Below are 24,865 nucleotides of genomic sequence, written 5' to 3'. Positions count from 1 at the left end.
ATCATAACAGCTTGGAAGCTAAATGGACTGAAAGAAAAAGCCAAGTCAACCATGTCATAAGCCCATGTAGAAGGATTTGTTAAACTTAATTTTGAATTGGAAAATAAGTAATAAAAGTCAATTACCATTAGCTTTGGAACACCTAGGTTACTAGTTCCGATTTTCTTTCAATTATATATGCTTGAAGAGTTGATAATATAAAATAAATGTTTCTTCTAAACAAACAAATGGTTTGATTAAAACCAGGCATTGGAATGGATTGTATTTTCAAATCTTGCAAATACTCCTAGTTTTTTGTATTTTTTAATAAATCATTTTCCAATTAACAAAATTCCACGTGATGGTGACAATTTCGTGGCACAAGAACAATGGTGCTTTAAAAGGGTGACCGCGTGAGCTGATGACATTTTTTGTCACTTCTGTGCAGAGGGGAAGGAATAAAATAAGTGAAAGAATAAGAACCCTCTGGACACTTGTTCCCAACTGCAACAAGGTGATGACAAAATTTATTTCTGTTGTTTTTTGGGGTCTTTGTTTTTCTTTTCCCCTTTCCGTTTAGGAACTAAACTTACATCAACTACAGAGAGAGAAAGCAAGTATTCTAGGTGATGCAATTGAGTATATCAAATTTCTGCAAATGCAAGTCCAGGTATTTCTGCTTATCATAGTAGCACCTGAGTTAATAAATGTAATGTAATCTTATCAATACAATACAAGTAATTTATAAATTATATTACATATCTTAATTGTTAAAATGACTATTTTAGTCCATGAACAGTTAAATCTAAATATCTATTTTTAAATGACTATTTTACTTTTAATAGTGTAGCACTTTTAAATAATTTTTTTTAATAATAATGTAAAAGCAAACATGTCCACAACTTAATTAGTCTAAATTGAGAAAAGTTCATTTCATCGTGTTAAATACTTAGACTGAAATAAACGTCTAATTTAGGGAAATTTATTTCATTTTTTCTTCATTATGTCCTATAGCTTGGTCAAGTTACACAGAAGTGAAGTATTCTATAACTTTATCAACTTCAATTCTTACTCAACAACCAGATAAATTAGGAAAGGGTATAATGGGAAAACCAATATTTTTTTTGATTTGGGATTGCTTCTTCATATATTTTTTTTAATGAACAAAAGGGTATAATGGGAAAATTAATATCTGGTTTTAAAGTACTTGCATGATTTTTTAAGTGTTACATGTCTCAAAGTAGATGCATTTTTTAATTGTTACATGTCTAATATCGAAAGCTGAGTATGTCTTCTCCTTTGATCTTACTAGAATATTAATTCCTTTAGTGTAATTCTTCTTTAAACCTTGCTAAGGCAATGCTGTTACAGTATGGTGCCAATATAAATGTCAGTTTTTCTTGCCCAACATGATCATCTCTTTATTTTATAGGTGAGAGAGGATTAAAAGGAAGGAATCTTATAGAATATAATGTTAAAAACATTGATGAAGTCCTCAAGCTTCTACTGTAGGTGTGTCAATATAGTGAAACTTTAAACTTTGTTACTACTTATTTATGATTATATCAAATTTAAAATTAGTTTGCATGCTTTATTAGGGTGTTGCAAATAGGAAAGAGGCAGGAACAGATATGAACATTGTGTCAATATAGGGTAAAGGATTCCATGACTCACCTTTGGTTTGGAAGGTTAAATTTGGTAGGCGTGGTTGGTTCTAAAAGGTAATTTGATAGCTTAAAACATCTTATGTATAAGTTTTGGCTAGATTTGCAACGTTTTCAATGTTGTGATTTAGAAAAGGCTTCACTAGTTTCATGTCCTGATGTCAAATTTTAAGCAATTTTCAACATCTGATGGGAATAATACATTCAAAATTTTTTAGAGATAAAGTACGAGTTTGCAATTGCTGACAATTTTACATATAAGTATGTACAATGTAGTATGTTTTATTGTAGACTTTCATATGTTTGCAGATGCTAAAGCAAAAAATGGGTCAAGTATTCAACAAAGTGGGGAGACCAAATTCTACCAGATTCTCTTCTCAACCTGTCTAATGAAGATGATATTCTTTTCATGGATGTAGATGTGAAGGATCATATGTAATTCCTGGTGTTCAAGATGATGTGGCATCAACATCAGTATTGTAGATAGAATCTGTTCAGCTTACAGAAGGGCATATTATTTACACTTCGAACAGGGCGGATTTACTACAGATGCAATCAGTTCATGTAAGTTAAAATTCTAAATTTATTGTAGAGTTATTAGATAATTATTATTATCTAGTTAGTTAGGAATTGTTTCCTGATGCTTCTCTTCCCCCAGTTGTAAATGGTCTTCTATGGTTCATAAATGAACTAGGCACTTCGTTTTTAACATATCTTATTTCTTATCACTTGACATAAAAAATTGAAGTGTATATATATATATATATATATATATATATATATATATATATATATATATATATATATATATTAGTAATTATGGAATGAGGTAGCTATTTTATGTGAAAAAAATGTGGATGGGTTGGTTGCAGGCCTACCTTACTACTTGTTGTACTACTTGTTGGCTTTTGTAACCAGCAAGCAATCATGGATTAGGGTTTCGTGAATAGAAACTGGGGAAAATGGGCATGTAAAAATGTTGGTTTTGATGGTATGCAATCACATTCCACTTCTAGTTTCTTGCTTTTCACAATGATTATATATATATATATATATATATATATATATATATATATATATATATATTATAGTTTACAAACTGTAGAATGTGTTCAGTAGTGAATCTCATAGGGACAAAATGGTAAATTTGCAGGTGGTTCAATCAATGTCATTTAGTAATATTTGGAATTACAGCCTCTGTAAGTTTGACTAAAACCTTCTGATTTTGTTTACTTTTTAACTTTGTTTTTGGTTTCATTTAGTAATAATGTATCAAATATCAACGGTTATGTGGTAGTAATCCTTCTGAGGGGGTGTTTGTTGGGCTGCTTCTTTCAATGTCATTAACAATAGTGGGAAGTAAAATCTAACTATTATGAAAATCTTTTTCTTAAGCCTACCTTATTGACCTGCAGCTGATTAAACATTAATTTAATTATGCATGTTTTGATGGAAAAGAATAGTGTTAACGCTCTTCATAGAAAAATATGTTGGTAGTTTAGGAAATTTGGCTAATAATTTAGTTAATTATATAAAAAAAATATTGAAATGTTACATTTGTCTACTATTGGAATGATTATTTGATGTATAACATTTGTCTAATATTGGAATGATTATTTGTATGACATTAACTTTTGTGCAATGTATTGTATTTTTTGTATTATGAGACATGAAATGCAAATTTAATTTGAAAATCAGTAAATCTATAAATAATTTTTTTTAAAAAAAATTTAAAATTACGATACGCAAAAATGTGTGTCGTCTTCATTTATGACATGACCTTTCTTGACAGGGACTTTCTTGATACGCATTGCGTGTCATTAACACGCGTGTCGTAAGGTTACGACACGTGAATGCGTGTCGTATTCCTTTATGACAGGGTCTTCCTTGATACGCATTGCGTGTCGTAAACGCGCGTCGTAATTGTGCGTCATAAATGAGCGTCGTAAATGCGCATCGTCTCTCTTTATGACAGGGCCTTCCTTGACGCGCATTTGCGCGTCGTCTGAGCCTTTTACGACGCGCAATGAGCGTCGTAAAAGACTATTTTTCTAGTAGTGAGATAGTCCTGTGGAACGCTAGCAGGCTCATAACCTGTAGGTGTTGTGAACGATGTGTCACCGGTGTACTCTATCCCCTTTACAGTTTCCTTTAGGACATCTACTGTTGAGGAAACCCCTTTGCAGTAATGTCCGTCCTGATGGAATTCCTAGATTAGGTCCCTTGAGATAGATGTTGTTTTAGGGACGTAAAGTGAGGATAACGGGAATGGGTAATCGAGTTATTGTTGGTTGGTGAAATTAAATATAATTATTTATTGTGGGTTGAAAACCCTATATGCTCACCGGGCTCCCAAGCCTGACCCACTCAGTTTTGTTGTATTACAGGTAGTGGTGCGAGAGCATAAGTTGGATGACTTATCGAGATCTTTTGATATTAGACCAGTTGTTATATGTAACTGTTGTATGGTCTATCTTTTGTTGTTTATGCTTTTGGTCTGTTTATCGGAACATGACATCCCGAATATTGTTATATAATGAAAATGCATCTCTTGATGAAATGCTTTGATAAAATTTATTTTATCATATTTTGTTTTGGGAACAAATTCCGCAACTCTTTTAAATCAATGGATTTACTCTGAAATTATTTTAAAAGCATAAATTAAAAACAATCTTTTCTAGACGTGATTTTGGGGATGTCACAATGTGGTTACATGGTCTTCTCAAAAACAAATATGTGTGGCAGTGTCTTCATGTGAGGCAGAGTTCATGGCTGCCACCTCAGCAACTTGTCAAGGTATTTGGCTGCGTCGCTTGCTTATTGAGATAACAGGAGAAAAAGTAGAACCAGCAACACTATTTGTTGATAATAAGTCAGCTATTGATCTCACGAGGAACACGGTGTTTCACGGGCGGAGCAAGCACACAAACATAAGATTTCACTTCATAAGAGAGAGTGTGGAGAACGGTGAAATAAAGGTAACCCATGTATGTTGTAAGAATCAAAAGGCAGACATACTCACAAAAGCAATGGCAAATGTGAAACTTGAGGAGATGCGCAACTTGATTGTAGTGAAGCAGGTAGCAAGCTCTGAATTAAGGGGGAAAGTGTTGAAGTAATTCAGAGTTGTGGTCATTTTGGTCTTTGCACGTTTTTATTTCTGTTTTATTAAGTAGTATTAGTATGGAATAAGTCAATGCCAGTATGGGCTAAGTGTTCCTGGTCTTTAGCTGATAGTATGGAGTCAGTTCCTTATTTTTCTGCAATAGTCTAGTTTAAATGGGCATGGTGTACGTTGATGGGTGTTGTCCCCATTTTTGTTTGTTTTGCTTTTCAAGTAAATAAAGATTCAATCTTTTGCCCTGTTGCTACTTTGTTCCCTGTTTTGATCATAAAACCTGCATATATAGCGGATTTACCCTTCCCTGTCATTACTATACTCTGTCCCCTGTGAAGTTTACTTTCCTGTCCCTGTGCCTTATTTTGGTGTAAAGTCTTTATCACTGCTGCAAAATACCAACATATGGAACTCTTGAAACAAACAACTGCATATGATGTTTGGCAAAATTTTGAAAAAAAGTTTCGAACCACCAAAGCAAATAAGGTAATTCAAGTGGACAATGAACACAAGAATATCACTATTGGCGCTTATATTGTCACTGAATATTGCTCGTTGATCTTATTGATAATATGAATGCCAAGGTTTTGGAACCTAACCTTGTTGCTTACACTTTGAATGGGCTGTCTCTAAAACTCGGAGTTTTTGCAACCACAATTCGCCATCGTGATCCCTTACCTTCGTTTTGGGACATGCAGTGTATGCTTATTCAGTAAGAACAACAACTTCTTCAAGAAGAAACTCGGTAGTCCTCCTTAACCCACTCTGGTCATGCTTCATATCCTCATGCCCTCATATCTGATTCCTCAAATCTTCAACTGAATACTCCAGGGGGTTATTGTGGGGGACATAGCGGTTGAAGGAATAGTGGACGTGGAGGCATGCATGGTAGTCGAAAAAATCTAATGTTTTAAAAACCTGTTTTTTAGTTGAACCGGTATGGTGATCGTATCCCGGTTCAACCGATTTATATATTTTTCATGTTTTTTTTTTCTATTTTCCTACACATACATATATAAATCATGAATTTGATGTCTACAGGTTCAAACATAAAAAACACACATAAAATAAGTTGTAGATGGATCCAAATACATTAAAATAACATATAACCATAAGTTTTAATGTTTTACATCAATCCATATATGTTAAAAAGAAAATAAAGTATAATACCGAAACGAAACATAGTTTTAGATAAATACAAACACATCAAAAAAAAATTATAACATTTACCATATGTTTTTATTTAGATAAAACTCAAAAGATTTGAAAAAAAAACACCAAAATTTATTATGTAAATGGTTCTTTTTCATGTGTTTTTATTTGGTTTAACCGGTTCCAACGGTTTATTTTTGACCTGGGTTTTTCTAAAAACCGGTCGGTTTAATCCGGTTCAAAAATCGATGTAAAACCGGTGATAGTTGAACCGCTCCCTACCCCAGTTCCCAGTCCAACCGGTTCGACCGACCGGTTCAAACCGGTTTTTAAAACATTGAAAAAATCATGGTGTCAGCAAAGGTTATTTTCATAGACAGAAGCAGCTGCGAGGTGGAGGGAATCCATATGAAAATTGGGCTTTTGGATGGAACCAGGTCAATACATCTAATGGTGCGTACCACATTTGAACCTTTCCTGATTTCGTTTATGGTTTATTTTTAGTTATGGGTTGTTAATCCATAATGTTTGAACCAAGCATATAAAAATTTAAATTAGAATCGTGAAGTACAAAATTTATATCATTTCTTAATTAATGGGATATATATAAATAAATGTTTTCACTATCTATTGTGTGCCCGTATTATTGATTCTGAACCAATTATTTTAGTTATTTTAAGAAAGTAATTAATGCATATTAAATGCTGAAGATTTAATTAATACTTATTATATCTTCAACATGTAATATGCATTAATTACTTTCTTAAAATAACTAAAATGATTGATCCAGAATCGGTCATACGGACACACAATAGATAGTGAACACAAAATAACCTAACTATATATATATATATATATATATATATATATATATATATATATATATATATATATATATATATATATATATATATATATATATTAAGATTATTTAAGACTACATTGCTAAATTATTGAGACATTTCTAATAACACAAACCGGCCTGACCCGATTTCTGTATTTATCAACAAACAAACAAAGGGAACAAATGTTTTTCTCTCTCTCGGTCACTCTAATTTTCTCCGTTTTCGTCAAAATCCTAACTACTGCTCCTCTGAAACAATGAAGTTTTGGGGTAACGAATCATCTCTCTTTCATTTGTTTTCGAATATCTACACGCTCATTCAATGAAATATTTGTTTTTTTTTTGACCTTCTTTTGGTTTTGATGATGATGCAATCTTGATGATATTCATCGTTTTGTTGTGGTTTCGTTCACAAGCTTTGTTTGTTTATGTTTCATGTGGATAGTAGAGGCTTCGTATGTATGTTATTTTTTTTTTATTTTTTGTGTGTGATGGAAATTAACCGGAAGGAATTTGTGTTTGGGGAGGTTGTTCTGGTATGTGTTTGATCCCGTGTTGATTTTATCCCAGTTTGTGTTTGTTATTAGGAAAGAGGATGTGAAAGTATTGGTCTAGATTTAAAGTTGTGTTGTCTCTTTTCCATGTTAGTAAGGAAGACTGTTAGAATTTGTTTTTGAGGTGTGTGTTACATGTATATGAATTACATGTTTTTGCTGTTTGTGTATTTATGTATCTGCCTCCTGCATCTGCATGTTACTAAAGCCTGCCTTGTTTGAAATCGGATTTATGAGATTGCATTTAGGAGTGGTACTCTTTGCAGCAATATGTTTCAAACATAGTCACATAAATCGCCTGACTAGACACGATCCTCGTTCCAGTTCGTGCGTGCTGGATCGGGGTACGATTTCGCTCCAAACGCATGGGGAACGCGACCTGGATCGATTGATTGAGCGATTTCAAAATTGAACCCACCTTCCCGAAATTCGCTTTTTTTTGGATATCGGAACGGCGATGTAGATCGCCGATTGACGTTGGGGATCGTCGATTGAAGCCATGGGATCGCCGATTGAAGCCATGGAACGATCGACTGAGTATTTGGCAACAAAATCTCCTAATTTCCATCAATTGATCGTGTATATCTTTTTTATACGGGACGTCGATTCACATTGAGAAATCCATACACCAATATACGATTTCAATACATTAATTTAAGCCATTTATTTGAATTTTGATATTTCAGTCGGCATTACAGAATCAACGATTCCATTATTAGAGTATTAAACTATTAATTGATTATAGTATACACATTTACAGACAATTAATTTTCTCTATGCTTACAGACAATTAATTTTCTCTATGGTACACCGTACCGGATACTATGATACACCGTATCAGGACGTACCGGGCGTACCGAAATGAACCTACCCCCCTCGTACCTGATACGTCCAAGCTAGCGAACCACGTTCCCGATCCATGTTCCCGTACCGGATCGTACCGCGTTCCATGTGACTATGGTTTCAAATATGGTGGTGATTGTTGCCTGGTTGAAAACTCATAATATTCCATATTGTTTTGATTCAGGTGTTGAAGTGAAAGGAGCTCAACGGTTAGAAGTAAAGCTTGGAGGCCGATCTTTATGTCTTAGAAACAGTGGGATATGCTATTTATTTGCTGTATTTACAACTACCAATACAACTAACTAAAGTTGTTTGTAATCAGGCTACAATCGGAGAAATTAAGGAGGAAGTAGCTGAGGTTATTGTGCACGTCCATGGCAAAAACAAAAGGCGTAAACTAGCAACCCTTAAACCTAGGACGGGACCACAACAACTACTTGATTGGATGCTTGAGGAAGACTTTACGATTACATATACTTTAACCAATGGGAGTGTTTGCTTACTTGGAGGCATAACAAGAAAATCTTATAAGGATTATCCATATCCTAAACATGCTACTGTTTTACTAACTTAGAATCTAGGTTTATATTGTATTATTATTTGATATCCTTGACCAAAGTTAGGTGTTTTGTGATCACTTGCTTTAGACATATTACAGATGATGTCTATGTCCATGATGATGATGATGATGAAGATGAAGATGAAGAGGAAGAAGCAGGTCCGTCTGCCACAGGTATTGTGTGTTTTCTATTAAGAGTTTTCATAGATGTTTGAAGCTTGTGTTCTAAATGTATTTTTGATGTTTGCAGAAACTTTGACAGAATCCTAGTTTTTTGAGAGTGAAGTGCAGATTTTATTAAAGGCTGATGACAACAATTTCTAATATCATGATGTTACTTTCAGCAAGTTAATTATAATTAAAGTTATGGTCATTTGTTTGTTTTCCTTTTACCGGGTCCTATAATATGGAGTGGAATGCTAGATGGATGATGCTTACAAGTCTGGTGGATTGTTTTGAAAACAATGTGGAGTGGAATGCTTGATGGACGATGCTTTAATATTAGTGGGTCTTTAGATTGCTTGCTCTACTTTTCTCTAAAAGTTGCTTATTAGTTTATCTGGTTTTAAAACAAAATTTTTAAAATAAAAGTGTTTGTAATTATGCCATTTTATTTTGAAGTATTCAGATCAAATGAGATATGTGATTAAGATTTGTTCTCACATTTTCAATTACATAATTGTTATTATTTGAGCAGATAGTTTAGAGACACATTTAGTGATACTGTTAGCGTCAGTGATACAATGAGTATTGATTAAAGTATTAACGTTTTATTTATAAATCAGGTACTTACAAATCTACTCTTAAAATCTTTCTTAAGACAATCAATGTAATAGAAAGTTTGTTTAGTCTCATTTCTTTTTATTGAAGAGATAGCACCCTCTAAATTGTCTCCAAAAATTTTCTAACACTGATATCCTTCTCATCAACCGGCTCATCGTAAGTACGTTTCTCCTTCCACTGACATTTTGCTAAAATTTCCTATATCTAATGGTGAAGTTCATTCTGTGCATGAGATTCTTAGCATGTTTTCTTAATGCTCCGTTAGCAATATTGAGTATAATGATCCCTCAAAGCAGTCTATTCCTTGTAACATCTCGTCCAAGCCTCATGACAAAACTTTATCCGAGCACATCATCGATGACACTCCTAGTTCCAGTTCAAAATCAAAAACTCTCAAATCTAATTATCAAAGTTTTTCTGATGCTTATGATAAGAAGCAAAAGTCAAATGTTAAAAGAAAGAATCTTGGAATCAAAGCTTATTGTCATTGTGATGTTATATCTCATAAAGTTAGTGAGTGCACTTTTGATAAGGATTATGTTCGTGCTAATAACATTGTGATTCGCAATAATAAGTGGATTAAAAGGGAGAATTCATTAAATTGTCTCCCTGATTTTTGTTGTAACATTTCTTCTTAAAAGAACCCATTGCAAGATAGGTCCGTGCATATTAACCAAGTACTTTAGTTTCAAGGGCATGTTGGGTGTGTTGACAACGAGTATGTTGGACTAATGACGTACCATAAAAGTCTTCTTGATAACTTCATAAAGAAAGAAAAACATGTCGATTTTGGAAGTGACAATGAAAGTGCGGTTCAAGGCTTTCTCCGATGGTGATAAAGGAAAAATCATGGAATCAAGTTCATCAATTAGGCTTACTGTTTTCAAAAAAACTATCACTTACATGCTTTAATTTTATTTATGTTCAACAATTCTACAATATGCATCTATCTACCTTATTTCTGTGCTTTTAAACATATTTTTCTATTTTTTTGGGTATAAAATTCTTGAATAACTTCTTTTGGGTTCTCTACCAAAGGAATTTACATCTGATATTTTTCTTCTAACATCTTCTATTTGAAAGATTTTCTTCTCTACTTGTTTGCTAAACTCAGGAACTTCCATCTTCTGCTTGACGTTGACCATCCTTGCTTGGCGCTGATCTTCATTAATCATAATATTCATTGTTTCTCTCCGTGAAGAAAACTTAGTCCCATCAACTGTGATGTCAAACAGCATCCAAAAGAACCACCCTTGATGATTAAATTGGATGAATGATTTGAATGAAACTTAAAGGCCTTCTCAGCAAAACAGTGTCCCTCTTTGTTTCTCTCATGGATTTCAAACAATGAAACCTTTGAGTACTATCTTGTTGACCATTGTAACTCGAAGGTTATAAAGATTGGATCCTTCTAACTCATTGGTTACAAAGATTGGTTCTTGATCTTCTCTTTTTCTTGGTGAACATGAAGCTTGGAATCCATCTGCAATATCTCAACGGTTAAAGGCATTCTCACTCTTTGTTTACTATGAATTGTGGTTCTTGTTTAATATGATTTGGTCCTATGTATTTTTTATAGCAAATGTTGATGGACAGATATCTCATAGAAAGGAAAAGCTTTTATGACCATTTAATCCAAAATATTTGATGGATCAAGCCTTTATCTCGTTTCCTAATAAAGTTGCAAAGATATCGTCTAAAAAATAGTTCATTGTTTGACTAACTTGTTTGTTTTATTCTCTTCTCTCTTATTTCTTTATTGTAAGGAATTGATGGAGAATCTTTTCTGATTCTAGACTGCAACTCAACCCTATGATGTAGAAGTTAACACACTTCCTGTTGATGGGTAACTCCATTTATGATTCATGCTGATTCACCTTAGCGTGACTGAAATAATCTATTCTTCCCTTATTTTCTTCTTTAAAGAACTTAAATATTCACTGTAAGAAGCCACACACTGATAAAAGTTTGAAACTCTGTGCTGATGGTTAGTCTATGTACTGTAGATTATCACACACACCAACCCCTTATCACCCTAATATTCTTCTATAAAGTTTATGATTTAGCGTAATGTACCATACGCTGACGAGAGCTTGAAAAAACTATGTTGATGGTTAAGCTAAAATACCACATCTTATCACACGCATCAAATCATTCTTACCATATTCTTCTTTAGAATTTTATGATTCGGCGTATGAAGCCAGACGTTGATGAGAATTCAAAAACTCTGTGTCGATGGATATATCATTGTCCGTGATATACTACACATACCTACTCATTCTTTCCCAACAACTCTTCTATTAAGAAGTTAATGATTCATCTTATCAAACAAACACTGATAAAACTTCGAACCTCTTTGTCGATGTGTACATTTCATACCAGAATGTATTACACGCATCATACCACTCTTGCGCTTCTTCTTCTAATAAAAGTGGTTAATTAGTTAGTGTATGAGACCACATGTTGATGAAATCTCACAATACTATGTCAATGAATGGTATTTTAATCCCATGCTATCAGGAGACATCATCCCACTTGTTACTCTGTCTTGCTTATACTCATACTGATGCTGATTTATTTCTTCCGCTGATACTCTATACTGCTGATGACTTGCCTTACTGATGCAATAACATGATTTGACACTGAAACACTTTACTCGTAATGGTAGCTTTACAACGGTCATCTTCAAAAAATGTAGTCGTTGTGAAATACTTATCTATGGATCATGGCTTACTCGTTAGCAATCAAAGAATTTTTCTAGATCATCCTAAGAAGCTTCAATCTTTATCAAAATTCTTGTTCTTCAAAAGAAATAGCTCCGGTCCAGTTCACATACATCCCATCATCTCAAGTCATCAAAGCTCCAAACTCATCAGACACTCACATTGTGATTCAAGCAAACAATGTTGCCTTTGATGATGCCATTCCTACTCAACATCAAAATTCCGGCATTGAAAAATTTGTGTTATACCTAAAGATTTGTCCACTTTGATACGCTCTTAGCGATGTTCCGGAATGTTTCTTCCCAAAGCAAATTTGTGAGTTTTACTACTCATGCACTTTTGATAACAATTCTCAAACTATATCAGGAACTATCAAAAAATGGTAAATCAAGGGTTCACATTTTAGCAAACACCATTCGTTAGTTTCTACGTCTTCCTCTCTTGGAAAGCTATGAAAGAACTCCCTCTGAAGTCAAATGCAAATCAGTTTTACCTCATCTCAAGTATGACTTCCTTCATGAAGGAAAACGTGATCCTGCCAAATTCACTCTTCGTCAACAATTTCTTGCTGGTTGGAAGTATTTCATAGGTGTTATTGGAAAGTGTATCAGCACTTAACCGTCAATCAAAGTTATGATTCATGAGATAGATTTTCCACATTTATTGCTATAATCCGTCCTAGCATAATCTAGATGTAGAGCTATCCACCTGGGATATGTAGCATAACCTCAAACTCCCCAACAAGATGACGTCTTCATTCCCCAAAATGTCGCTACATCTTAGGGGGAGTCCAGTTCAAACTTTAAAGCACAAGTACTATCCCAGCTTGAAACTCTACTCAATCTGATTGAATCATTGGGGCAACGACTTGATAAAATTGAAGATGATGTTAATACAATCAAAAGACTGGTTGTTATTGAAGATTCTACTGAAGTAGTTGATGACTCTCCTTAAGTCTATTTACAAGCTATTGAGGTCAAAAGGGGGGAGAATTTCATAAAAGGAAGTTAATTTCACCTGTTCTTAACTTTCTATTTCATTTATAGTGAGTCAAACTGATTCAAGTAAAGGATTCCTCAATGATTGAGATCGGTTTTCAAGAGAATGAGTCATATACAAGATGTTGTGAAGATTTTCAAGTTGAGGGGGAGTACAAGTTGAAGAACTTGAGCTGAAGATTCTGATTGAAGAATAGTTTTGACATCATCAGATAGGGGGAGATTATAAGGCCACACTTTATGATCTGATTAGTCAAAATGAATCAGACTCTCTATACGCAGATCAACCAGCGCCAGCGCCTACATCAACATCAGCGCGAACGACTAGTGTTCGTTAGCATCAGCGTATCATTAGTCGGTTATTGTAATCTTTTGTATATTAGGATAATACTTTGTATATTAGGTAATTGTACAAATATACATATAATAGATCTCAGATTCGTAATCTTAGTGATAAGGATATGATCTTAGAATAGATTAGATACAATCCCTTGTATCATGGGATATACTAGCTTAGTTTAGTATATACACAACATTAGGAAAAAACCCTAGTGTGGTGAAGTTCATCTTGGTGACCATCTTTGTGACAGCCCTTTGTTTTCTCGGTGAATACAAAAAACTGTCTTTCTTGGTGAAAGACAATTTAGAGAACTTCTAGGGCGCATTTGTTTTGTGGGATTCCTAAGGAAAGTGAAGGAAATGGAAACTAGAATCTCGTAGTCATCGTGTTTGGCTTACCAATTGAATGGAATTGGATTTTCATAATCATATTTTAATTCTGAAGTTGATTGATTTCTAATTCTTTCCCAACATATAAAGAATCTATATTCAATTCTATATCCTCCTATTATTTATACGCTTGCGAAATAAAAAAAACAACCGATTGTCATTATCTTTTCCTTGATTATCGTATTTCAATATATCTACATACCTCGATCGTTTCTACAATACAATTCCATTGCCGATCGTTTTTGTTGTGCGCCTCTGATACCTTTGTTGGCTTAGGTTAGTTAGTTGTTCTTTCTATTCTTTGTTTCATCCTTTTCATTGTAAAGCAAAAATGCTGAATTCATCATCTACCGTTCTTCAAATAATAGCGCTTCACCACGTTTTTGCTTCATCTTTGGTTAACATAAAATAATTAATTTCTTAATTAGCTAATGAATTATGGTGAGACTTTGACTCTGTTACATTCTACTCTTTGTCATAATAACTTATATATATATATATATATATATATATATATATATATATATATATATATATTATTCAATTTGTGATAGTTTGGTAAACGCATTGGCTGTTTTTTTTTTCTTTGGGTATTTGTTGTGCCACATCAATAAAAATGCTTTGATTATATTGTTGACATCCTACTACAATTCAACTATGTGTTCTTTTATGTGTTGTAACTGCAATTAATCCTGCAAGTAAATCTATTGTTAATTTTGTGGTTGAAATTTACTGTTGGTAATATGTACTAGTTGATGGTAGAAGTATGCACACCAAGTGTTTGTGTTTTTGCTTGTGTGGTGTTTTTTTCCTGTATCATTTTTTGTTTACAATCCTTTTTCCATTATGTTTGTTTTCTTGGAAAATATGAGACAAAAATCCAAAAAAATTTCTACTAAAACTCAAATTTGTTGACGATTAAAATCCACAACAATGTCAGCTATTATGTCTTTAAATCGTAAAATTTTCCTTTTTTGGGAGATGAGCAGGAAATGGCACGGCTTAGTCTAACTAGAAGCAAACATAGAAAAAAGATAAGTCAATTAGTCGTTACATTTTGGAATGTAGTTATGACTAGTATTGCATGGTTTTTTTATCACGGTGTGCAAGCTACTACAAATATACAGAGGAGGTAAACCATGTATAAAAAACATATCGTCGGATGTGGATCGGCAATCAATAATGCACAAATACACTTACAAAAGTGACACTACGTGCATATCAAATCTCAGGATGACCCGAAGATGTTTCACAAAGTTGTGTGACATGCTTCATACATTAGGTGGGTTAAGAACAAGTAGACGTATGGATATTGATGAACAAGTGGCCATATTTCTTCACATTATTGCACATAATGTGAAGAATCGAGTCATGATAGGTCGTTTCCAGCATTCTGGAGAAACAATTAGCATAATTGTTTCACGAGTTTGCAATGCGGAGATAAGGTTGCATCCACATTTGCTTAAGAAACCCGAACCTGTTACAGAAAACTCTACAGATCAAAGATGGAAGTGGTTCAAGGTATATATTAGACTCATAAAAAATCTTGAGTACTGCATAAATTGCTTGATATGACATATGACCATTTCTTTTCTTATATTATGTAGAACTGTTTAGGAGCTTTAGATGGAACACACATAAAGTGCTTAGTGCCACTTAAAGATAAGCCTAAGTACAGGACAAGAAAAAATGATATTGCCACAAATGTCCTAGGGGTGTGTTCACAAGATATGCAATTTATCTATGTTTTTCCGGGATGGGAGGGCTCAGCTACGGATGGTAGAGTGCTTCAAGATGCCTTACTTAGGCCACATGGATTGAAGGTCCCAAGGCCGTGTACGTATAATAATTGCTATTTTAGATATGTATTAGTTATTAATTCTGCTAACTATACTACATATATAGGTTATTATTTGGTAGATGTTGGTTATACAAATGGTGAAGGTTTCTTAGACCCATATAGAGGTCAATGATATCATTTGAATGATTGGCGTGCAGGACACCAACCAACTACACCTAAAGAATTATTCAACATGAGGCATTCATCTGCAAGAAATGTTATAGAAAGATGTTTTGGTATTTTAAAGGCAAGATGGGGAATTTTAAGGGACAACTCATATTATCCTATTGATCTAAAAAATAAGATCATAATGGCATGTTGTCTTCTTCATAATTATATAAGGCAGGAAATGACAACTGATCCATTTGAGAACCACTTTGAACTAGACGAGGGAACCGGAGATGTCAGTGGTGGAGATTATGATAATATCACTTCTATTGGTGTATCAACCGAGTGGACCACATTCACAAACAACTTAGCGCAAAATATTTTTGATTCTTGGAATACTACACAATGATCATTTCTATTTTTGTTATGTTTATCAATTACTATGAATTTGTGCTACATTTTTTATTTTCAATAATGAGCTTTAATTTACTTTTACTGGTTATATTTGTTATATATATATATATATATATATATATATATATATATATATATATATATATATATATATATATATATATATATTAGGTAAACCCCACATTGAGTCAAGGATCAAAACCATGAAAAAAGATTGGCAAGTTGTTTATGATATGGTAAATGGTACGAACACAAGTGGTTTTGGTTATGACAGCTCCACTCATTCTGTAACAGCTGAACCATCGGTTTGGGATTCTTACATACAGGTACAATATTAGAACTTTTATATATTTTGTTACTTCTCAACTATTTATATTATATTTTTATGTGCTAACGTTTTATGATACAAAATAGGTTCATAAACAGGCAGGAAAATGGAGAAATAAGATATTTCCTCATTACGAGGATTTATGTATCATTTTTGGAAAGGATAGAGCTCAAGGGAATAAAGTCAAGGATTTTGCCCAAATGGAAGAAGATGCAAACAATGAAGAACAATCAAAACAAATAGAAGATGTTTTTGAAGAACAAACCACAGAAAATGAAGAATCTCCAAACACATGCCCAAAGAAGAGGAAAAGAGTTGATGCTGTTATTAAGAGAATAACTATTGCAGCTAACGTCCTTGGAGAAAAACTTGAAAAAGTAGCAAATAGCATGAACCAAGCAATACTAGGAGAAACAGAAGTACAAAAAAAAAGCTTCAATGGTGATTCCAGAAATTTCAAAAATGCAGTCATTAAGTGCCTTTGATAGGTTCAAAGCAAGTAGGAAAATAATGCGTGACCCTGAAACCGTGTTAAGTTTTTGGAATTTGGAAGGAGAAGATTGGGAGAACTTTGTGAGGTTTATGTTGGAAGAGTGATATGATTATGAACTAGGTATTTAGACATTATTTTAGATAGTGTGTGGTTACCTTTGTTTTTTTTTTTTTTTTTTTGTTTTTTTTTTTTTAAATTTGAGATTGAGAATAATGAATGACATTTGTTGATTTATATTTATATGTTTAATGGTTTTATTTCATTTTTTTAATTATATAGAAATTCTTCATGTTTATTAAAAATATGATAAGCTACAAAAAAACATTAAAGGGTATTTTTGTTATAATACATAATTTGTTTTCCAATGCCGTTGGGGAATCAACAAACCAAACAGAAAACAGGTTCCATTTCATGTCAACCAAACACATTTAAGTTTCTAGTACATTCAGATTCAAATTCCTCCAGATTCCAATTCCTTTGACAGATTCCATTCCTTCCAAAAACATTATGTGAAACAAACGTGCCCCTAGTGTTATTTATTTTCTATTTCGTATTTGTTTCTTTTGTTATTTATACTTGAAGTGTATCCAATCGACACAAACCTTCACTTTCTTGTGATAGATCTCATCAGCATACAAGGAGATTTTGCCCCTTTGCTTAAGGTATAAATGCTTATTCATGCCTGCTCAGCTAAGGATATGGTGAAAAAGTAATTGGTTCCATCTAGTAAAGTTAAGGATATGGTGAAAAAGTAATTGGTTCCATCTAGTAAATATATGTGTAGAAAAAATATAAAAGGGTATTTTGGTCTTTTTTTAGGAATTTGAATGGTATGAAAAATGGTAGCAATGAAGGTGTAAAAGGACATAATGGTCTTTTTACTGTGATGAACAATGTATTTGATTTTTTTATTGTAATATTTCACACTTGCAACAAAAGTAATTAAAAGTAACACAAAGCCAAAGATTAGAATATACTTCATAAAGAAACAGAAAACCAAGTTTACAAAAGCAAACAAACACTATTCATGCATGACATGAGGAAACAAGAAGAATCAACCACTTGTCCTTACAGAAACGCACATGCTCAAAAAAAGGTTTCTTGATGGCTGTTATTGATCACTTAAAAAAATTTGATTTTTATTTATATGGTTAAATGTTGACGATCAACCTGCAAGAACTATGACCAGTCATGAGTCTAGAATAGAAAACCACATGGTTCCTAATTAATGCAACCAATAAAAATAAACAGTCAATAATACTTGGGTCGAGTCGGGTTCTATATCATAAAATATTTAAACATGTATCATTGATATCTAATAGTTTTATTAAAATTATTACAATCATTCCCACGGTCTTATACATTAAAATCTTTGAATTATTGTATCATTAATAGTAATTCCTGAAACAACTTTCTTTTAAATATATGACATTAAAATCTACAATTTGTTTTTATGAACCGGAGGCTTAAGAATTGAAAATATATGAAAAGGGAAATACTATACTTAATAACTCATGTAAAATTATTAGAACTTCTTACTAACAAACATAATTCATTAGTACTCATTTTAGCTTTTGCAGCCTTTTAGTATTTCATGGCCATAGATTTTATATTTCAATACAGGCTAGACTACAGTTCCAACATTTCAATTTATCTATCAAAACCCATTAACCCATTTCTATTGTCCAACCAAGAGAAAGAAAGCGATACATAAAGAGCGAGAGAAGGCAAATATAACTTATAGATCGACGACTCCTGGCACGGAGGAGGGAGGAGCACACCGACCACAAGGGAGGTTGCTACTTGGTTGTTGGAGTTGCAGACTGAGTTTAGCGAATGGCAGAAGAGAGACAACAAGCGAAGAAGGAGAGGAAGAAGTGTGGTGATAGGTGAAGACTCCGAAGGCGGTGCCAATATTTTCTCTTGGTGATGATGATTTTTTCTAGTGAGTAGTTGTTTTCGGATTATTCAGTAGAGTGGTTGTTTTTAAGAATATTTAACTAATTTACTTATAGATTTTTTGTTGACTAATTAATTGATGATTGGTATTTGTTTTCTGTTACTTTATAATATTTTCTTTGTTTATTAGCCTTTAATAATTTCTATTCACGTGTTCAACACAAACACAAGGTAGTTCCTGAAAAATCTCCAAGGTAGTTCCCAAAAATATATCTATAAATTTTTTAACTAATCTTCAAACCTTCTACTTAAATTCGCCTCTGACTATGATCACTATCAGAAACACAATTCCAAGAATCACCAGAAGCAACCAAGTCTGCATGAAAGAATGAAAATTAATAAGCATTGTAAGAACATGAAAAAAAAATTAAGTAATAACATAATATAATTTTACCATGGAAGAGTTTGAACTTTAAGTCTTTTATGCTTTTGCAAGATGGGATTTTGCTTGTTCAGTGGCATGATGAGAATTCTCAATGTTGGACCCAATATCATCTAAAAACTAATCATTGGCGTGTTATACACCATAAATGTATAAAAATATGAAAATTTAACAAGTAAAATGAGAAAGCTTTCTTACCAATAATAGCTCTGTGCTCTTGAACCAAAGCATCTTGGAAAATTTCATTCACTTCCCCAATTTTTACATGGATCTATTGTATTCCCTATTATCTTTCCAAACAATTACTTCACAAAATACAACTTTATATTAAACTTTTCTTTATTAAACTTGATGGGTTTTAGCCATATGAACATTCCTATATGCACATGCAACCCTAATGCTTCGATCTAGGTTTCTCTAATTGAACATACATTGAATCCAAGACTTCTAATGGCTAATAGACTATAATAACAATATGAAATCAGAGAATAGAAGTTTACCTTGAATCACTTGCTTGATCTTCTTGTCCTTGAGGCTTTAGAGTCATAATTGTCACTCCTCTAATGGCTTACAAACACCAACTAGCAAGAAGATGATTTAGGAGAGAGGAGAGGGGATCAAATCAGCCAGGGATTCTTCTCAAAGCATAAGTCACGAAACTCCTTAGCCCTTGGGGTCTATTTATACTTGTAAGGCTCCTAGGGTTTCACCCTTAAACCCTAATTGGATAACTTAGGCCCTAAACAATCCAATACCCTAATAGATAAGCCCTTGGACAAAATCTAAGCCTATCCAAAGCCTTAGAATCCGTCCCCCCCCCCCCCCTATCCTTAAGGGATTTGTAGCCCAAAGTCAAACTATCATACAATTGACAGTTTATACCCCTTTATTCAATTAATCTCTTTAAGTCACCAAATTAATTCCAAATTAATTTATGACTTATATTAATCAAATAACAATATTATTATTCCTTATATTATTCTCATAATATATTAATAATATTTCTTCTCTCATTACAAATCATCCTGTCAAGTTGCTATGGTGAAGGCAACCCAAAAGGACCATGCACAACCAGGTCAAATGCTTACCAAATATAGTTGTAGCCTTAGACACTATTCCAACAGTCTCTCACTTGGATAAGTCTAGTAACTATATATACAAGTATATTCCGATTAGCAATCGTAGCTCTCAAAGACGCTGTCAAACTCTGATCTAATCAATCTTGTCCTTTAGATAAGGTATCGTATAGTCCTCTGTTTAGATATCATGCTGACAATTCTATGGAATTAATTTGTCTAGCATTTGGTTTCTCGATCTCCAATTTATTCAACATAGAACTCAATCGAATACATCAATTCAGTTCTGACCGGGCCCGACACATAAGTCAAATCAAATCATCGAGCGGCCGAGATATCGCTTTTACCCTCTTAGGATAAAAGTATTAGATAAACATCGACTTATCTGCATTTACTTATTCATTAATCAACTATACACAATAATGCGTTTTATAACATCAGGTTACTGATGCGGTTTCGCATTATCAATGTACAACCAATTAAAAAATAACAAACCACATATCTAGGTTTTAAGACCATATGATATTATCGTCTTGCGATCACCTTTTTTTTTATCATATTCCATAAGGTGATTCCAGCAAGTGCGGGTTTGTTCCAATACTCAAAACTAGTTCATAAGTACTCATGAACGTTGCAGCAAACTTTTGCTATGTCTAATACCATTTAGACAATCTACACACCAATTCATGACAATCTTCATTCATACCTACTTCCAATATATGAACGATTGTGGATAATTTGAATAATTCGATTATTCTTAATAAACTCAATTATTCTGGAAGTCAAAACATGCAAAATGAAACAATAGTTAAACAATTAACATAAGATAGTAACATTACTCATAAATAATATTTTTTATTTAATCATCAAATGTTAATTACATTTATCTATTACACGTTTCTACTACTATCTAATCTATACTAATATCATCCTTCAGCCCAATATTCCTAGCATGCTGCAAGTGCTTAACCCTACTCAGTCCATTCGTAAGCGGATTTGCTGGGTTATCTTCTGATGATATCCTCTTCACTACAAGTTGTCCTTCTTCTACACGATGTCTACTAAAGTGATATTTCCTGTCGATATGTCGAGATCTACCTTGGTTCCTTAGTTAAGGAAACCGCACCTTCATTATCACAGAAAATCTCCATGGGCTCCTTTATGGCAGGTACAACTCCAAGATCACCGATGAAGTTCTTTAACCATATTGCCTCCTTCGACGCTTCGCTCGCTGCAATGTACTCTAATTCGCACGTTGAATCAGCTATGGTTTCCTACTTGGAACTTTTCCAAGTCACTGCTCCTCCATTCAGGGTAAAGACCCAGCCCGACTGCGAACGGTAGTTGTCTCTGTCGGTTTGAAAGCTGGCGTCACTATACCCTCACACCTTCAAGTCATCACTCTCTCCGAGGACTAAGAACCATTCCTTCATCCTCCAAAGGTACTTAAGGATATTCTTAACTGCAATCCAATGGGCTCTGCCAGGGTTTCCTTGATATCTACTAACAATGCTCAAAGCAAAGGCTACATCAGGGCGAGTACAAGTCATAGCATACATGATTGAGCCAACTGTGGAAGCGTATGGTACTCGGCTCATTTCTGCTATTTCAGCTTCGGTACTCGGACTTTGAGTCTTACTCAACTTGGCATTACTTTATATCGGTAATTCTCCCTTCTTCGAGTTTTCCATACTAAAACGATTTAGTACCTTATCTAAGTAAGTGTTCTGACTAAGTCCTATTAGTCTCTTACTTCTTTCTCTCACTATCCTTATTCCTAAAATATAGGAAGCCTCTCCGAGGTCCTTCATAGCGAAACATTTCCCGAGCCAGGACTTAACTTCCTGTAGAGTCAGGACGTCCTTTCCTATGAGTAGTATGTCATCGACATACAGAACGAGGAAGCTTACTATACTCCCACTGGCTTTGACATATACACATGATTCATCTTCGCTTCGTACAAATCCAAACTCTTTGACTTTCTCATCAAAGCAAAGATTCCATCTGCGAGACGCTTGCTTAAGTCCATAAATGGACTTCTCAAGCTTACACATTCTATTCGGATGCTTTGGATCGACAAAACCCTCTGGCTAAGCCATGTAAACATCCTCACCCAACTTCCCATTAAGGAAAGCAGTTTTGACATCCATTTGCCAAATCTCATAATCATGAAATGCGGCAATAGCTAGCATCACTCTAATAGACTTAATCTTCGCAACTGGTGAGAAGGTCTCATCATAGTCAACTCCGGGAGTTTGAGTAAAGCCCTTCGCAACCAACCGCGCCTTATATGTGTGTACGTTTCCATCCACGTCGGTCTTCTTCTTGAAGATCCATTTGCACCCAACGGTCTTACGTCCCAGTACATTATCAACCAAATTCCATACTTGGTTGTCATACATGGACTGGATCTCGCTGTCCATTGCCTCTTTCCATTTCGCAAACTCCGGGCCTGCCATGGATTCCTTATAGCTATTAGGTTCATCTAGATTTATTAGTGTACCATCACTAATATACGTGTCCCCTTCGGTAGTAATATGAAAACCATAAAACTGGGGTTGAACTTTAACTCTTTCGGAACGTATAAGAGGTAAGGACTCGTCAATTGGTTCAACCAGAGTTTCTCCTCGGGTTGAGTGCCAGCGGTAGAGGTTCCTTCATCTATCGACTCTTGAATCTCTTCAAGCTCGATTTGCCTCCCACTGTCTCCTTGGCTTATGACTTCTCGCTCTCTAAAAACTCCTCGCCTCGCAACAAAGACAACATTGTCCTTCGGTCTATAGAAGATATATCCAAAGGATTTCTGTGGGTAGCCGATGAAAATACATCGCTCACTACGAGGTTCGAGCTTGTCGTGAGTATCTCGTCTTACGAAAGCCTTGCAACCCCAAACCTTGATATGTGCCAACGAGGGAGCTTTCCCTGTCCACATCTCGTGAGGTGTTTTGGCAACCTTCTTAGTAGGGACTCAGTTAAGGATATGGGCAGCAATATCTAAGGCATATCCCCAAAAAGAGATAGGTAGTGAAGCACGACTCATCATAGAGCGAACCATGTCTAACAAGGTTCGATTACGCCTTTCTGCCACACCATTCAACTACGGTGTCCTAGGTGGCATCAATTGTGAAATTATTCCACACTCCTTGAGATAGTCGTGGAATTCAAGACTTAGGTACTCTCCTCCTTGATCGGATCGAAGCATCTTGATTTTCCTGCCCAATTGATTCTCCACTTCATTCTTGAACTCTTTGAACTTTTCAAATGTTTCTGACTTTTGCTTGATTAAGTAGATATACCCATATCTACTATAGTCATCGGTAAAAGTCACATAGAAGCGGTTTCCATCCTTCGTGGTTGATCTAAACGGTCCACATACATCGGTATGTATTAGGTCCAATAGACCCTCACCCCTTTCACATGTACTTGTGAAGGGTGACTTATTCATCTTTCCAAGCAAACAAGACTCGCATGTGTCATCTTCCCTAAGTTCGAATGACTCCAACACTCCATCCTTTTGGAGTTGGGCTATGCGCTACTTGTTGACATGTCCAAGACGACAATGCCACAAGGATGCTCTATCCATACCATTGGAAGAATCCATGCATAAAACATCATTTCCTAAGTTATCTACAATCATAACTGTTTCATAAATTCCATTATATGGTATAGCTTCAAAATATAAGACACCATTTAGATAAGCAAGAATAGAACCATTCTCATTATTAAAAGAAAATCTAAAACCTTGTTTAAACAAACCATGAAATCAAATGATGTTTCTAGCCATTTCTGGCGAATAGCAACAATTGTTCAAATCTAAAGATAAACCATTCCTAAGCATTAAAGAATACACTCCAATCTTGGTCACAGGCGACGATCTTCTATTCCCCATGATTAGATTTATTCTTCCATGCTCCACATCCCTATTTCTTCTTAGTCCCTGCAAATCAGAACAAATATGGTAACCACAACCGGTATCAAGGACCCAAGAAATAGCATGAGATGAATCATTAGATTTAATTGTATAAATACATGCGAAAGATGGCTTGATCTTTCCTTCCCTTATGGCTTGCAGGTAGTCTGGACAGCTTCACTTCCAATGCCCTATTTTATGGCAATGATGGCACTCTGCCTCCTTAGGGTTATGACAGGGTTTAGCAGGATCAACTTTTTGTCCCACTAGAAGAGGAACCATCTCGGGACTTTCCTTTGCGGTGGCTCTTAGACGGAGCCTTCCTCTTTTTGCCTCTTCCTTGCCCAATTGCCAAAACAGGAGCAGCGGGTGGATTGGGAATGGGTGCAACAGACTTGTCCTTTAGGTT

General features: G+C 34.4%; 1 protein-coding gene and 1 long non-coding RNA gene across 2 annotated transcripts; both read left to right on the top strand.

Moving 5' to 3' along the window:
* The first annotated feature begins 8,786 nt into the window (after window positions 1-8,786).
* On the top strand, window positions 8,787-9,377 carry LOC111885524 (uncharacterized). Its single transcript, XR_006187063.2, has 2 exons — window positions 8,787-8,887; window positions 8,964-9,377. It is a non-coding gene; the product is annotated as an uncharacterized LOC111885524 (long non-coding RNA).
* Window positions 9,378-15,251: 5,874 nt separating this feature from the next.
* Window positions 15,252-16,303, top strand: LOC111885557 (protein ANTAGONIST OF LIKE HETEROCHROMATIN PROTEIN 1-like). The gene is made up of 4 exons (XM_023881806.1): window positions 15,252-15,467; window positions 15,554-15,782; window positions 15,852-15,890; window positions 15,945-16,303. Exons 1-4 carry the CDS (start codon window positions 15,252-15,254, stop codon window positions 16,301-16,303), a joined length of 843 nt encoding a protein of 280 aa, XP_023737574.1.
* The last annotated feature ends 8,562 nt before the right edge of the window (window positions 16,304-24,865 follow it).

This window comes from Lactuca sativa, chromosome 9, assembly GCF_002870075.4.
Source record: "Lactuca sativa cultivar Salinas chromosome 9, Lsat_Salinas_v11, whole genome shotgun sequence".
Lineage (NCBI taxonomy): Eukaryota > Viridiplantae > Streptophyta > Magnoliopsida > Asterales > Asteraceae > Lactuca > Lactuca sativa.
This window is presented reverse-complemented; position numbering and strand designations above follow the sequence as displayed.

Excerpts from the sequence above, each read along its gene's own strand:
- LOC111885557 (XM_023881806.1), top strand. The coding sequence starts at position 15,252 with ATGGATATTGATGAACAAGTGGCCATATTTCTTCACATTATTGCACAT. Across the intron at positions 15,468-15,553 it reads AAAGATGGAAGTGGTTCAAG|AACTGTTTAGGAGCTTTAGA; the intron begins GTATATATTAGA and ends TATATTATGTAG. Across the intron at positions 15,891-15,944 it reads TGGTTATACAAATGGTGAAG|GACACCAACCAACTACACCT; the intron begins GTTTCTTAGACC and ends ATTGGCGTGCAG.